We start from the raw sequence: 17,422 nt of genomic DNA, 5'->3' as shown, positions 1-17,422 counted from the left end.
TACGGATCATTTGATTCTGAGATAAAAGGTATATATTTTTATTTTTTGTTTGTTTCTTCGGTATCATTTGATTGCAGACTTCGGTTAGCCGAGAGAGCTAAGAGATAATATAGTAAACAATTTCCACCAAGTGCTTAAGCTACTTTTTTCAAGGCCAGTCAGGTGACTGGGCCAAATCAATAATAAGGAGCTTAGTGTTTTATTATGTGATTTGAGCTGATCTAGGTTCTTATTTCTTTCAAGCTATAATTTATGATATACTGGTTAGACCTACTGATACGGTGAAAGGGTAAATCTGTTTTGTTGTACTTAATTTTGGTGCATTGTATTTTTCTTATCGACATTCCTCAACATAAGTTAATTCTAGACTCGCAAACTCGCAATTCCTTGAATCTGCTTATCGGTGGCTGTGTTGACGATGCGATCCTTAATGGTTCAATTTTATTTAGGAGAAGAAGAAGGTGCCGAAGGGAATGAGCAACAAGTCTGAATGGACGGGTATGTTTTGATTCTGAGTTGCATTCCACATTATTTTTGTAATTTGGGAAATACTTGGGGTTGCCTATGGAACGTTTCCTTGATGTGATGGTCGGGCATATATGTTTACTAAATCAAAGTTCTAGATTACCTTCATCGGCAACTCCAAATATTTCTTACATGTCTTACCACAAGCATGTACATCAAAAACATTTATTCTAAACCGGTTCATGATAGATCAACAAAACCTTGTTGATGCTCTCACCTAATAGGATATCTACATGAAAGAAGGATATCACATAACTTTTTGTGTTGAAGTAATATAAAAGAGGTTTTGGAATATACTCCTTGGCTTCTTCTAAGGCTCAGTAGAAGGCTAGAAGCATGCTTGCTTGCATTCATTGTAATCAATCTTGCACTCAAATCCTTTTAACCAGAAGGGAGCTTGCTGCCCTAAACGAGCAGTAACAAACACTTTTTTGTTGGGAAATGTTTCACCCTGAAATATAATCTGAAGGAATCATTTTCATAGCAGAATTTTGTGTTCTAGTTTGAAGAGGGACGCATTAGTTAAAATTTCAAACAATGTTATCATGTCACTCAAATTGTATTTTCAGGAAGTGTGACATATTTCTGATCCAACCCATGCATCATAGTCTATAGTAAAAACATCTATTCTGGATCTAATTTTTATTTAGTGAGTTCTTATACAAAAAAATATATTTTAAAAACCCCAACTAAGCATGTCTTGAAGGTCCATCTTTTGAAGCAATGAAGGTCCATCTATAGATGCGATCAATGATGCTTCGTTCAATGTATGGGATGTTGTTTTGAGCTTCATTCTCTTCGTACTTTAAAATATGCACCAAAAATTGCTTCCTCAGCTGAAATCCATCCTACATATGCATTATACAACATTGTTATAACAAGTTGCATGTGCAATGTGTATAGAAAGAAATAAGAATGGTGTAAATACTCACCTTGGGTATGGGAAAATATAGTTTTCCATCACACAATGAGTGCATGTAATTAAAAACCAAATAACCGGACAGGGCACTGCATGTATGAAATAAACATATAATGTGCGTTGAATGAATCAATTAATATTGTAATGCGTTTAAAAGATTCATACCAATGTGAGTTAGTTGGAGCAACAGGAACTAAGCATTCCCATTTAGAGATATCATCCTTGAATGCAGGGTTTGCAACTTCTAGTGCACGGTTTAGGTTCTCAGCCACAATTTTAAGTACATTATTCCCCAAAGTAGGTATTGGCAACGGATCGAAAATTGAAACAACCTTTTTATTTTGATCCAACACAAACAATAGAAATAGTCCAAACATATACCAAGGCAATAAAATCTGCAATGATGAAATAGTTTAGAAATACATGGGATAATAATTAAGACCAAATAAAGCACTCTTAGAGATAAAAATTAAACTCTTACCACATCACATTGTGAGATATGGTAATCATTACTGTCAGGCCAGCTATGAAACAACTGTCTCAATGTAGCAATTTCCATATTCTCACGATGACTTGAGTCTCGTGCATAGTGGAACATCGACTAAAATAAGAATGAGAAAATATTAGTGCAATGAGAAAAAATGTAATACATGATTATAGTAACTTACACAAAAGTTCAGATCCATATAGTGAGATGGAATGTCTCTGAGAAGCTGGACTTCGTGCCGCGCTAGTATCCGCACAGCCATATTAAAGCAATGGATATCCATGTATTCATCGTTGTTCAATATGTTTTTTATTTGTCTCAAATTTAAGCTAATAGGGTATGGATCAGAGCTTTTCACCCATTCGCTCCTGTAAAATCGAAATTCTGTCAATTATATTGACATGAAAGTAATTTATTGGAATACAAAATGAACTAAAAAATATGGCTTACTCTAGTAGAGCGACATCATCAACCATACCGATGAACAAGCACAGTTCATCTATTAAATCATCGTTTGTTGTTTTGACATACGGTGAAAGGATAAATGACTGTGAGATGAGCTCGACTTCTTCAGATGTATTTGATGTTTTGAAATTCTCAGGAGGTCTATCCAGAATCATACATTCCGTGGGATCTGTGTTGTTTTCGTCATCTTCCATGTCTCGATTTCTTATATTATCATCATTCAATTTCGAGTCCACTAAGATGACAGCTAGTTTTGTTCTAAAATCTGTCATATGTTCCTATTAAAGTAGTAATAAGAGTTAAATAGTGATAGAACATAGAATAAGTATAATGATACAGAGTGAAATGTACCTGTGTAGGAATGTCAGACAAAATATATCCTGTGAAGTACTCCATAAAATTTATCATCCACAGACCACAAGATGACCTGCATGATTACAAAACTTAAATATACTCAATAAATTGTTATCATTTCTATAGGGATTCATATTATTTCTTGAAATCATCAAATGATCATGACTGTAACAAGCAGTGATTAGAACAAAAATCTCACCCACGCAGCATGTGAACCGGACATGCCCTTTGAAATTTAAAGATATTTTTGTTTGGAAAAAAATGCCACTCTCACTTTCAATGGGTCACTGGCTTATAGTATTACGTCACGTTACGCATTTTACCAGCGTCTCGAAATTGCCCCATTGGGCTTTGTTTTAACTTTGGTATTGACTCACAATTACACAGGTTAATACTCTTGCTGCAGAAAGATTGTACACCCTTGCTAGTGATTGTGCCAATCTCAATTCAGACACATTACTTTTTGATGTATGCTGTGGGACTGGAACAATTTGCCGTTTTGGGAAGGTGAGACATATTTACCCTAATGAATGATTCTGTTAGTCTGTATACTTTCAGCTTGTATAATTTGACATGTGCATATTTTTTGTTAATTGTGCAGAAACTTCTTTTCTGATGCAACTAATGGGGAAATACAAAAAACACATGATGTTGATTACTTTGAGCCTTTGAGTTAGAAGGTATACCCATCTCTTTGCAGTTTGCTCTTAATACACTCTTCCCTTCGCCATGTTGAGATGTTTAAGTCTTTCCACTTATCAGTTTTTAGTTCCATTTGAAGCGATGCATATTCAAATACATTTTCCAGTCCTTTGAGCTGTTGAGTGAATAAATGACAAAGTATTAGCATCACAACAGAATAATAACAGAAATCGTCTTATCAAAAGATGGTGTAGTGTGACTAATGACTAACCATAGCGGTAAGGTCTTTGCGGCTCATTCCTGGGCCTAGCGAGTCGAGCACCTGGATGCATCGCTGCCCGGTATTTATAACTGCTAGGTACCAATGGAAGTGTTCAATGTTCACTGGAATGAATATCTGAAAATAGGGTTTTTGTTAGTTTACGTCCCATCTATACAAACATTTGTATGGAACTGTGACTCACCATATCATGTTCCAAATAAGTTGTAGCTCTGTTTAATACCCATCTTGGTGCCTCATCCCGTATAGAGCTAAATTCCTTTATCATCTTAGAGATGCATGCACTCTCTAAGAACACACTTCCACCTGACCTCATCTGTAGATGCTCTTTAGCACTTATGCAATGTATGTATGTGTCTATGATCTGCAATATCAAGTGCACACCTTGGTCATAGGAGAAAATAGAAACTAATGTTAAAATAGCATCGTCTTGTCTAAAAGCTACATATACTTACTTCGTCGCCAACAAATTCTTCTGGGAGTAATAGACGTTGTAATTGTTTTCTTTGGAGATGTGAGTCATCAATGCTCACTAAATTTCTTTTATCGTTTGGTTCAGACATGATATTTTCAATCACAGACCAATCATCGCCGGTGCAGGCGTAATCTATCATGATGTAAGTAACAACATTTATTAATGACAAAGAAAACAAATGTAGCAAAAGCAGGGCATAGAAGGATTTGTCCGTGCCTTCTGGAGCCACCACATAGTCTTGTGCCTTCTTAGGTTTGTTATGCAGTCGGATAGGCTTCCCTGCATGTGCCCCTTCCATGCCAGACGTTAGTTCTAATTCTCTGTCCTCAGCTGCATCCATTTGTTCACTTGTTTCATTGAAGGTTAATTCCTGGAAGCAACATTGCAAAGAATAATGGGTATGCAGGATACAATATACTTATAATTAGACCTATTTGGGACATAGTTGGAAACGAAAAGATGCCTCTGTCACTTCGGAGTCTTCTGAATCACTTGACTGCGTGCTTTGCGTTTTCTCCACTTCTTTGTCGGCTGTTTCATTTGATTCTCTCATTGTGTCCCCTATAGTGTTTGCCCCTTCGATGCCAAATGTTTGTGCTAATTCCTCATCCTGAGCTAACTGCATTTGTTCTCTTGTTTCGTTCAAGGTTAATTCCTGAGAGCAAGATTACAAAGAACAATCAGTATGCAGGGTTTAATATAATTAGAATTAGAACTATTTGGGACATATAGTTGGAAAAGAAGATATGCCTATGTCACCTTGGAATCTGTGGACTGCGTGCTCTTCTTTTTCTCCACTTCATCTTTGTTGGGTATTCCATTTAGTTCTGCAAGCTTGTCCCCTACAGTTTCTGCCCCTTCGGTGTCGAATGTTTGTGCTAATTCATTGTCTTGAGCTGGCTGCATTTCTTCACTTGTTTCCTTGATGGTTAATCCCTGAGAGGAACATTACAAAGTATAATCCCTATGTAGTATTATAATATAATGAGAATTAGAACTATTTGGGATAGTTGAAACGGAAGCATGCCTTTGCGACTTCGCAATCTGTGGCCTGTGTGCTCTTTTTTTCCTGTACTTCATCACCGTTGTCTATTCCATTTGATTCTTCCTCGCTTCGTACCTGAAACACACATAATATAATATTACTCGGTACTTATTGGTTCTTCATCGCTTAGTAACTGAAACACACAATAATATAATATTCTCCAGTACTTACAAAAGAGCAAATATTATATGAAGATGAGTAAAGAATCGTAGATATGATATTATTATACTATAGATTACATCTTGTTTTGTCCCCCCCGAATAAGAATAATAATAATGGCATGTCAAATTTTTCGAGACTATTCTCTCTAGTAATCAGGTGGATGTTGCCCAAAGAATTTTGTAAGTCACACACAGCATCTCTGTAACTTTGCAGGGTAACACAAGGCATGTTGATTCACTTCGTTGGATCACCTCTAGCGACTATGCTGCCTTGTAGATGTGCCATTGTGAATATGATGTAATTACAGAGAGATATCATTATTACCACAGTGATAGCAGATTGATCCGTAGAGGCCATCGGGGATTGTGACGTAGACATTGGGGGGAACGATGGTAGTTCACCATGGACTCATGAGCAAGCTGGACAGACTTGTGGTGGAGGAGGCCGGCGCGGTGGAGGGGGTGTGAGGCTGCGGCAATCCTTCGCGAGAGAGGATGAAGGAAACCCTACGGTGCAAAACACGTTGCTTGTATGGGCTCCTGATTGAGAGATCGTTTGTTGTAGGCAATATGTAAGGCGGAAATCACGGAAAGGACTTCCATAGCGTGAGGAGGGAAGGGAATCGTGATAGTTATCTCAGGCCCCACGCTTTCCTTTGATTTATCTTTTTTTTGGCAACTCCTTTGATTTAGGGAAGGGAATCGTGATAGTTATCTCAGGCCCCATGCTTTCCTTTGATTTATCATTTTTTTGGCAACTCCTTTGATTTATCTCAGGACGCATGTTTTTTTTTCTTTTTTATATCCCACGCATATAGAATTAATTGGGTTATTTTCGTAATACATGTTTATACAGAAATATTGGGCTCGGCTCATCAGAACGTTTATTCTATTTTTTGTGTGCTTTCTCTTCTACCTTTTTATATGTACATCAAGTTCATCATTGTCTACAGAAATATAATTCTTGTATCCTTTGTCTTCGCAGTTAGTTAATTAATGTGCCCTCACTGGCCGTGTTCGATAGGACGGGCCAGGGAAGTGCTTTCGGTTGTTTCAAGACTGAGCTTGATAAAACGACAGAATCCACTATTCCTAAGATCAAACCATGTAACCTTGCAAATATTGTACTACAGCCCAAAGCTATTGGGAGTGGTGACATCACAGGTTTCCATTTTATGAAGAAACCATCAAGGTGAGTTTCGTACAAATGTTTTATTATTATTACTGCTCACTTGTGGTCAGATAAATTGATTGCTTTCTTGGCCCTTTTATCTCCTTTTGTTCATTGTTGCTTATGTTGTCTTCAGTTTTGTGTTTACACATTACTATTTTATCGACGGTTGTTAGTGTTAGGGACGGAGAATACTTATTATTCCATGATGACCACGTCCAGTCAAGACTGAAATTGACACTTCTTTCTTCCATTTATATGTTAGATGGATAGTTTTATTTAGTTAGTTCATGTGCGCTAAATAATTCAACCAGTTATATTTGAGACAGGTTTAACAATCACATATGCACCTGAGAGAAAACAGCCATCATAAATGATAATTATTTAAGACGGAGATTGATCCTAAGTGATAAATGAAAATTATTTAGGTTGTATGGTGGGTTTCAGTCTCAGGTGAGGTGCCTGACTTATGTAAGAAGCAGATTGATCCTGGGTGATAAATGAAAATTATTTTTCACCCGCAAAAAAAACAGCCATCATAAATTTGCAATTTATCATTTATATTTCTGTCAATGATCCCAGCAGCTTACATTTTGCTGGTATAGCAATATTATGTTTTGGAATTGACAGAATAAATTGAAATTTCTACGTTCCCAAATGAATGGTGCAAGTAATCAGAACATGAATGGAATAACAAGTGTGACACATTTAAAGTCTGTACTTTTTCATTTCCAGCCCAGTTGATATGTGAACGATTTTTACAAATAAATCACACTAATAAACGACTCTGACATAAAGAGTCGGAGGTCACATATACATCATTATTGTTTCATGCCTATTATGTAGTGCGATGTGATCAAAACCTGCAAATAAAATAAGAGAAAGTGTTAGGTTCAGAGTTAGTTATATAGGTACAAAATCAAAGGTGCAAAGAAAACACGAACTATTGCACGTACCTCACCCCTCTAAAACATCTTTATAGACAATGTTTTTGGTGCTTCTCCCAGATTTATCAACCTCGGTGTTAGGCTTGGCTAAAATCCGTGTCGTCTTTCTTGAGACACCCCTTGACAATGCAACATATAGTTGGCCATGTGAGAAAACAGGTTCTGGAAGGTAAATACCGACATTTGGGATGGTTTGACCCTGTGCCTTGTTAATGGTCATCGCAAAACTCAGGCGGATCGGGAACTGTTTTCTCTTAAGCTTGAACGGAAGCGAGGTGTCCTCCGAGGGCGACATAGGGATCCTAGGTATGAACACCCTCTTTCCAGCATGCTGGCCACCAACAATCTCAGCATCGATTGCATTATCCTGGAAGGCCCTGATCATAAGGCGTGTTCCATTACATAGCCCATTATGAGGGTCGAGGTTCCGTAGCAAAATGACCGGGCAGTTGATTTTTACTCTCAAGACATGCGGGGGCAACCCATTTGGTGTGATCGAGTTCAGGAAGTCAATTGTGTAATTGTTCTGGAAGTCATCCTCGATATAGTCAAAGCTATGGTACACCTTTTCCTCGCCCGGAAATCTGGAGATCATCTTGTCATTCAAGTCATCCACATGCTCGTTTTTGGTCGAGAGAATTGCACGTGTGCTCATGTACTCTCTCGACCTAGCATTGGTGTGTAGGGATGGGAAGACATCTTCGATAAGCTTGTTAATAGGTTCTTCATCGTCGGTATAAGCAATCACAATGTCTTCAGGGAGATGCACATAGTCGTTGCCAATTGTTTCTTCCGTTCCATTGCCGATCCGTAGGAGGTATTCCGAGAACCAAGGGTCTGTCTGTGCCCGCATATTGCGTGTGAGGCATATCTTTCGGATCTTCTGCCACAGAGAGGATCTCAACAGTGTAGCATCAGTGATCTGTGCTCTTGTCCCTCGTGTCACAACGGGGAGTACCTGCCTGAAATCGCCACCAAAGACGATAACCTTTCCACCAAATGGTAAAGGACATTCCATTATATCCTGTAGCGATCTATCAAGCGTCTCAACTGCTTGACGCTTTGTCATAGCAACTTCATCCCAAATTATCAAGGACGCCTGTTTAAGCAACTCTGCCGTACCACTCTACTTTGTGAAGCTACACATGCTGTTGTCAGTCAGCTTGATTGGAATTTTGAATCTGGAGTGTGCAGTCCGACCTCCAGGCATTATCGATGCTGCAATACCTGATGTAGCAGTTGCGATCGCTATTAGGCCCATCGAACGGACCTTCGCAAGCAATGCCTTGTACAGGTACGTCTTCCCAGTGCCTCCTGGGCCATCAACGAAGAAAATCTGGCTTTTCTGGTTCGTCACATGCTCCATTATGTCATTGAAACCAGCTAGTTGCTCATTGTTCAAACAACTAAATAGATCTAGATGTTCTTGGTCCACCGTGACCTCTCTCTCCTCTGTTACCTCTCTATTCTCAACGTCAAAAGAACCATCTGCGTCAACCAGATCCGGAAGTCCATAGTGTTTAATATTCTTTCCCATGGATTGCAACAGATCCCTAATATCCCTAAGGACCATTTGCTCTAGTGCTGCCTCATTCGATTGAGTACGGCGATAATCTTCAGACATGGATGCTAGATGTTTGTCCCACAACTGACGGATTTGTGTTGCCTCACAGAATACCAGTATAGTCGCAAACAACCGTCTAAGAGCAGAAGGCATTTGAAATGTTGCTGCCTCTGTCATGCAATCATCAAGTGTCCTGTCATGCTCAATGAGGCCTAATTGCTCGCACGCCTCTCTGAAGGATCCGCATGGCTTGCCATTTATTGTTTTTAAATCATCAAATGAAGTGGCACCTCGGACATGGTTTAGGAGCACCCTCAGGTAGTACCTCTCTCCTTCAGCAGGGTGTGCATGCACCAATCTTCCAATCTGTGATCTCTTATTTTTCCTCGGTTGCCACTTCTTATTACCGGATATCCACCTATAATGTTCTGGGAACTCTCTGTACAACAATTTTCGTGCCTCTGGATACTTTTGGTTCATCTGAAAGTACTCGGTAAGCATGGATTTGGAAGAAGATGGCCGAGCGACAACATCTTGCAGATTTTCATAAGCCTGAAATGCGACTGTATGCATGTTTGGCAAATGAAGCTGGAGCTGCAACACAGCTGGGCTGACACCAAACATTTTAAAGCCAAAAATCCTGTAGATAGCTTCGGGAGGAGATATATAGCGTGCATCCCTATATTGTCGAATTTCATCAATGATTCCCCCATCATTGATAATATCCTGATGGAACGCAAATGATGCCTTATCATGCCCTTTGTAGATGTACTTGAATAAGTACTTCACTGCCTTGATGCTCGAGCATGCTTCGACATTAATGTGACAGTTGTATGTCATCAGCAGAAAGGGGTTGTAAGGGACCACCCATCTATTGTCCAAATCAGCTCCTCTGATCCTAACTCTCACCCCATCATCCCTCCTTCTATAGATGGGATATGAGTCTTTCCCTTGTAATGTAGCATCACAGAAATCTCGAGGGTAATGAAACCGACATTGTCCATCTATCATGCAAGGGCAACTTTTCTTGAGCGCGCCACATGGACCGTGCAACATGTGTTTGACCACCAGATTATGGAGAACAGGATATTTATTTTTGTCGGGTATCTCTGCCGATATCACCCGATCATAGTCATCCGGGGTCCTTAACTTACTTTTTGCTTTCATGATTAGAAGTATATGCTCATGAGGGAGGCCTCGTTTCTGAAACTCAGTGACATGTACATAAGCCGCAACTTCTCCAAAATGCTTACCCTTAATCAGTAAGTCCATCATGGATCGTTGTTTAGCTCTGTATACTCTTGCCACAAGGTCTGGACGGTCTTGTGGCAGCTGTCCAGGCAACAATTCAATAGTTATCTCCTCCCAGTACGGATTGCATGTCATCGTGATAAAATAGTCCGGTTTACCCCATCTTTGAACTATTGCCATTGCATCGAGGAACCTGCGCTGCATGTCACGGTCACCACCAGGAAAGGTACGTGGAAGCACGATTCTCTTCCCAATACGATCACCGCGTGACTCGCCAGCGATTACGGTGTCAACAAGGCCCTATAGTAAATCAAGATTTGACGCCAATTAGTATCCCATGTTGAAGCAAAGAGTGGCATCTGTAATACAATTTACTATGCCTTCAAACACAAGCATGTTACCTGGTAGAGGTCAGCGCGTATGACCTTTTGATTTGCTGGCTTTGAGTACCAGTCAAGCCTCATTGTCTCAATCTTGATGTACATGTCAACCGCCCACTGTTGGAAGAGGCGCCCCCCAAACAAGATGATGTTAAAAAGCTTCTTCCGGACCTGCAGTTTGAAGGCATAGTACTCCCTTGCGCTAACATATTTCCTTGATTTTGTGGCATTCATCTCATTATCACCGAAATCCTCATCTGGGTTATCCTCGTAGTCATCTAGAAATTGTTTAGCAACATTAAAGTTGGTATAATAGAACCATACGAATATAAAAACGTGAATCGCGTCCAATACCTGGAGCTAACTCAGTGGCTTGTTCTTCATGCCCTGCGCCATGACCAAGTTCTTCTCTAATCATGTTATCGTCTGAAAGATGGAAACTAAATAAGGTTAACTTTGATTAATATGTATAAATCAGTAATGAACATAATTTTGGTGTAATATAATCATAAGAATATAAAAACAACCTGCAGCTAAATCAGCAGTGTGGTCTTCATGCTGTGCGTCATGACCAAGTTGTTCTCTAATCATGTTATCGTCTGCAAGATGGATTATTGAATAAGTTTAACTTTGATTAAAATGTGTAAATTAATTATGAACATTATACCTGAAGGAAGAACATAGGCTGGGTACTCTTGTCGTGCAGAATCATCTACTGAATATTGGTTTGTGTCATCGGCGGCCTCAATATATGGCATCAAACGATTACAACCGATCTCTCCACGTGGGAAGAATAGTGGATATGACAAAGGGTCGTAGCAACCATAGTATGCTCTAATATACAGGGGACGCTCACCTTTCTCGTACACAATAACACTTCTATCAAAGGTCTTTTGTGGGTCACTCCCTTCAACCCATATTGCTGCTACCTGAGAAGTTGTTGGCGCATTGTACCTCCGTTGGTCAAGCTTGATATCGGTATTTAATGAGATCCTGTATTCATCTAGATTCGGAACAGCACCAAGGCTTTTAAATACTTGAGCATAAGGGTTATGCTCTAGTATTGCCAGAATCTTCCGTATGAGATCTAACCTAAGATTTGGAGACCTCTTAACCCTATGAAACAAATTTTCATCTGTATCATAAATATATAGCTGCAAATGTCGAGGGCCATTATCACCAGACTCCAGATCATCAAGAGCGTGGTATAACCCCCCACACGCACGAAATGTATATACGCCGGTTCCTGCTGCGGTGCTGACTCGCCGATCCAGGGTGACTCCCAGACTTGTGAATGAGAAGTGGGAGTTGAAATACCGTATATTTTCCCTGAAATATTTAGCATCCTCGTCATCTAGACTTGTAAACAACTGTTTCAACTCCTCACAAACATCTGGAGTAAATACATCCACTTTCCCCTTTCTGCAGCAAAACGCAGGCCCCTCGTATTGAAATCGCAAAGCTCCACAATGGCGGCAATCACCAACTTTTCTAAGCACATGATGCTTTTTGGGCAGGGTAATATAGACTCTGTCATGAGCATCATTATTGGGAGCTCCATCACCATCCTGTTGTTCCACTCGGTATGTTTGAAAATAAACATCTGGAGCAGAACCGACATTTGCATTAATAAAAGTTCAAATAGAGACCATATTACTAATATTATATTGTAGTGGTAACTCATGACAGCAACAATAAACCTGATTGGGCGAAGATCCTAGCTTCTTCATCATGGTCTATGTCTCCATTTTTTTCTCCTTGGTTCCCGTCTCCCAAGCATTCTGTTTGTGAACATTGAATAATAGTGTGTTAGGAGTAGTAAATGATGCCCATTTGCTGTTATGCATAGTGGGGAGATGAATCTAAAAATGACATTATGCGGACCATCAATGTTTATCGTGTGCACATCGGGCTCCAGTAGTCCGTATGCATCTTTGGCGTGGTCGTTGGCTGAAAACATTTATTTGGCACAAAAGAGTAAGCAGCAGAGATGGACACTTTTTATGTACAGGGTGGTACCACCAAAAGTACCAATTTGATGATGTGTGTTTTGACCTGCAGAGAAGAATAAACACCACATAATTTAGCACCATTAATAGATCGGACAACTAACCCTTTTTTTCAGAAGACTCTTCTGGCATATGTAGCTTGTCGATTGCACTGAGTTGGGGGTTCTCATCTAGTGACATTTGTGTGGGTGTCAGCTGTCTTGACTTCCGTTGCATCTGGTACGCATCATTTCTGTGCAACCAATGGGACTCATCGTCCACATTGTCTCTGGTCAAATGAACGGAATTTGGTACCGCACCCCCTGCACTTGTTATGTTCTGCAGTTGTGTGACTGCAGATTGTCCGGTAGCCGGCACTTGCGTTACAATGTTACTGCCATCAAGGACGGCAGCAATATGCTTATTTTGCTCGCGGGTTTGTCGCTGTCGCTTTAATATTTCCTCCCTATTTCGTGCATACCGCTCCCTTTCCATACGATTCTTAATCTCATTACTGCCTGAGTAGATGAAGAATAGATCATTATATATACAAATATATTGTGTGGAGAATGAAGTTCATCTTTATTAATCTCATTACTGCCTGAGTAGATGAAGAATAGATCATTTATATATACAAATATATTGTGTGGAGAATGAAGTTCATCTTTATTAATCTCATTACTGCCTGAGTAGATGAAGAATAGATCATTTATATATAGCAATATATATAATGAAGAATGAAGTTCATCTTTATTACCTTGTGATACACCCAGCTGTGTTTGTGCCCCACTGATCTCAGCAGAGGCAATTTTCTTCTGTTTGTAGGCCTCATGTCGTCTCTTATTAATCTCATCCTTATTTTGTGCATACCGCTCTCTATCCCTCTGCCTTTTTACTTCTTTAGGGTCTGCACATAATGTCACAATTCAGCAGTTGGGGTACAAAAACTGAAATTGGGTGGTTGTGTAATGCTCATCACCCAAGGATTGGTTGTTGCTTATATCCTGGAACGGGGTGCGCGCCCTGTTGGGACTGGTTGGGGCCATATGAAGTCCTTCAACCCTGTGAATGTCAAGAATGGTATCACACAATTGTAACTGAAGGAATACTATTACCACAACTTAGATAGAGTAGTGTTTTATGTTCAACTCCATCCTACTGTTTAACATGCAAGCTGGGTTAATACTTAGTCGCCAATTGAATTCCTTTTGCATTAATATTCATGTAGGTGTATCTCAGAGTGACTTTATGTGTGTTCATATTTGGATCTGAGAATTGAACCTGTTCATATGCAGCTTGATGAGGCATTTAGGTGAGGTCAGTACAATGCTCACTTGACAAGGATTCATGAAACGACGTCAGGTTTAGGTCAGGTACGGACAACAAGGATTGTTAGCATATGGTCATGCCATATGCCATCAGTTCATACACTTTCCTTGTTTTTCATAATTTCATTCAACCAGAACAATTGATGGATCACATGAACAGGTTGAGAAAGGAGCACGGCAGCAACATGTAAAAGCCTTTCGAAGTTGTGAATGAGAGAAGAGCAAGCACCTATGTCGGCGAGGAGATCCTCGTCGCGGCCGTGGCAGGGCGTCTGTGCAGCTGCACCTGTCTTGGGAACAGCACGTCGTCGTGGCCGTCGTCGAGTGACTCGGCGACCTCGTCGTCGCGGCCGTAGTCGGATGCCTCGGCGGCTGCGCAGGGCGGCGACGTCGCGGCCGTCGTCGGATGCCTCGGCGGCTGCGCAGGGCAGCGACGTCGCGGCCGTTGTCGGGTGCCTCAGCGGCTGCGCAGGGGCATGTAATCTGGACGTCGAGCCTGGATTGATTCCCGCAAATTGAGCTTAGTTGTTTCCATGTTGTTTTCCGTGTATGACTCTCCGTGTATTTTGGGCGTGGGTTGTTTACTGATTATTTTTTTGAGAAAAGGACGTGGGTTTACCTGTACACTCGTGCGGGCGTGGGTTGTTTTACGGGCAGAGTTTTCGTCCGCTGGCCTGAACTTCTCTCGTTTAATAGTAGTATAGATAATAGGTGACTATAGACTTGCAAGATAGGATCAAGAACACTCATATATTGATGAAAACATAATAGGTTCAGATCTGAAATCATGGCACTCGGGCCCTAGTGACAAGCATTAAGCATAGCAAAGTCATAGCAACATCAATCTCAGAACATAGTGGACACTAGGGATCAAACCCTAACAAAACTAACTCGATTACATGATAGATCCCATCCAACCCATCACCGTCCAGCAAGCCTACGATGGAATTACTCATGCACGGCGGTGAGCATCATGAAATTGGTGATGGAAGATGGTTGGTGATGACGATGGCGACAGATACCCTCTCCGGAGCCCCGAACGGACTCCAGATCAGCCCTCCCGAGAGGTTTTAGGGCTTGGCGGCGGCTCCATATCATAAAACGCGATGAATTCTTCTCTCTGATTTTTTCTCTCCCCGAAACACAATATATGGAGTTGGAGTTGGAGTTGGAGAGGCATCAGGGGGCCCACGAGGTAGGGGGGCGCGCCCCCACCCTCGTGGACAGGTGGTGGGCCCCCTGGCCTTCATCTTTTGTAGGTATTTTTCATATTTTCTAAAAAGTTGCTCCGTGAAGTTTTAGGTCATTCCGAGAACGTTTGTTTCTCCACATAAATAACACCATGGTAATTCTGCTGAAAACAGCGTCAGTCCGGGTTAGTTCCATTCAAATCATGCAAGTTAGAGTCCAAAACAAGGGCAAAAGTGTTTGGAAAAGTAGATACGACGGGGACGTATCAGTATGATCTAGTTGTGAGTTTTGCTTTATAATCCTTCTATGTAATTGAGTTTGTGAGCTATATAATGAATATTAGTGATGAGTCAAGGGCTTGATTATTTTCCATGATCCTAAAGAAATAAAAGAAAAGAGAAAGAAATAAAAAGAAACAAAGAGATCATGTGAGTCTTATGGAGAGTAATGAGCTCACATAGAAAAAGTATGATGAATAAAAGTTGTTGAGGGTTGACAAACATAGTTTTGTTCATCGTTGCAATTAATAAGAAGTAATAAAGAAAGAGAGGTCTTCACATATAGATATACTATCTTGGACATCTTTTATGATTGTGAGCACTCATTAAAATATGACATGCTAAAGAGTTGACATTGGACAAGGAAGACAACATAATGGGTTATGTATTCTTACATCTAAGATAAATTATATTGTCATGGATCCTCCAACATGTTGAGCTTGCCTTTCCCCCTCGTGCTAGCCAAATTCATCACACCAAGTAGAGATACTACTTGTGCTTCCAAATACCCTTAAACCAGTTTTGCCATCAGAGTCCACCATACCTACCTATGGATTGAGTAAGATCTTCTAAGTAAGTTGTCATCGGTGCAAGCAATAAAAATTGCTCTCTAAATATGTATGACTTATTAGTGTGGGAGAAAATAAGCTTTATACGATCGTGTGATATGGAAGAAATAAAAGCGACAGACTGCATAATAAAGGTCCATATCACAAGTGGCAATATAAAGTGGCATTCTTTTGCATTAAGATTTTGTGCATCCAACCATAAAGGCGCATGACAACCTCTTCTTCCCTCTGCGAAGGGCTTATCTTTTACTTTTATCTCCTACATTGCATAAGAGTCATGGTGATCTTCACCCTTCCTTTTTACATTTTATCCTTTGGCAAGCATGGTATGTTGGAAAGATCCTGGTATATATGGCTAATTGGATGTGAGTTTTCATGAACTATTACTGTTGACATTACCCTTGAGGTAAAACGTTGGGAGGAAAAACTATAAGCCCCTATCTTTCTATATGTCCGATTAAAACTCCATACCCATAAGTATTGCGTGAGTGTCAGCAATTGTGAAAGACTATATGATAGTTGAGTATGTGGACTTGCTGAAAAGCTCTTATATATTGACTCTCTCCTATGTTATGATAAATTGAAATTGCTCCAATGACTGAGATTATAGTTTGTTAGTTTTCAATGAAGTTTACTATTCATACTTGAGATTGTGATTGAATTATTACTCTAGCATAAGAAATCATATGAGAAGAATTATATAAGTTGTTGTTCTAAGAATGATCATGATGCCCTCATGTCCGTGTTTTATTTTTATCGACACCTCTATCTCTAAACATGTGGACATATTTTTCGATTTCGGCTTTTCGCTTGAGGACAAGCGAGGTCTAAGCTTGGGGGAGTTGATACGTCCATTTTGCATCATGCTTTTATATCGATATTTATTGCATTATGGGCTGTTATTGCACATTATGTCACAATACTTATACCTATTCTCTCTTATTTTACAAGGTTTACATAAAGAGGGAGAATGCCGGCAGCTGGGATTCTGGGCTGGAAAAGGAGCAAATATTAGAGACCTATTCTGCACAGCTCCAAAAGTCCTGAAACTTCATGGAAGACGTTTTCCAAATATATAAAAAATACTCAGCGGAAGAGATTCACCAGGGGGCCACACCCTGCCCACGAGGGTGGGGGGCGCGCCCTACACCCCTGGGCGCGCTCCCTACCTCATGGGCCCCCTGGTGGCCATCTTTTGCTATATTAAGTCTTTCGATGGGAAAAAATAACAAGCCATCTTCTCGGATGAAACTCCGCCGCCACGAGGCGGAACCTTGGCGGAACCAATCTAGGGCTCTGGCGGAGCTGTTCTGCCGGGGAAACTTCCCTCGCGGAGGGGGAAATCATCGCCATTGTCATCACCAACGCTCCTCTCATCGGGAGAGGGCAATCTCCATCAACA

General features: G+C 40.4%; 2 protein-coding genes across 2 annotated transcripts; both read right to left on the bottom strand.

The window, feature by feature from the left end:
- Positions 1–1,043: 1,043 nt before the first annotated feature.
- LOC123127553 (uncharacterized) lies at positions 1,044–3,999 on the bottom strand. Its single transcript, XM_044547286.1, has 10 exons — positions 3,857–3,999; positions 3,664–3,789; positions 3,437–3,567; positions 2,748–2,823; positions 2,382–2,674; positions 2,113–2,299; positions 1,926–2,045; positions 1,610–1,839; positions 1,458–1,533; positions 1,044–1,373 (listed from the first exon to the last, which is right to left on the bottom strand). Exons 1-10 carry the CDS (start codon positions 3,986–3,988, stop codon positions 1,215–1,217), a joined length of 1,530 nt encoding a protein of 509 aa, XP_044403221.1. The 5' UTR covers positions 3,989–3,999; the 3' UTR covers positions 1,044–1,214.
- A 107-nt stretch (positions 4,000–4,106) lies between these two features.
- LOC123127554 (uncharacterized) lies at positions 4,107–5,814 on the bottom strand. The gene is made up of 6 exons (XM_044547287.1): positions 5,679–5,814; positions 5,175–5,267; positions 4,907–5,083; positions 4,611–4,802; positions 4,364–4,517; positions 4,107–4,279 (listed from the first exon to the last, which is right to left on the bottom strand). The coding sequence occupies exons 1-6, from the start codon at positions 5,730–5,732 to the stop codon at positions 4,107–4,109; spliced, it is 843 nt and encodes a 280-aa protein (XP_044403222.1). The 5' UTR covers positions 5,733–5,814.
- Between the last annotated feature and the right edge of the window lie 11,608 nt (positions 5,815–17,422).

This window comes from Triticum aestivum, chromosome 6A (genome assembly GCF_018294505.1).
Source record: "Triticum aestivum cultivar Chinese Spring chromosome 6A, IWGSC CS RefSeq v2.1, whole genome shotgun sequence".
Classification (NCBI taxonomy): Eukaryota; Viridiplantae; Streptophyta; class Magnoliopsida; order Poales; family Poaceae; genus Triticum; species Triticum aestivum.
This window is presented reverse-complemented; position numbering and strand designations above follow the sequence as displayed.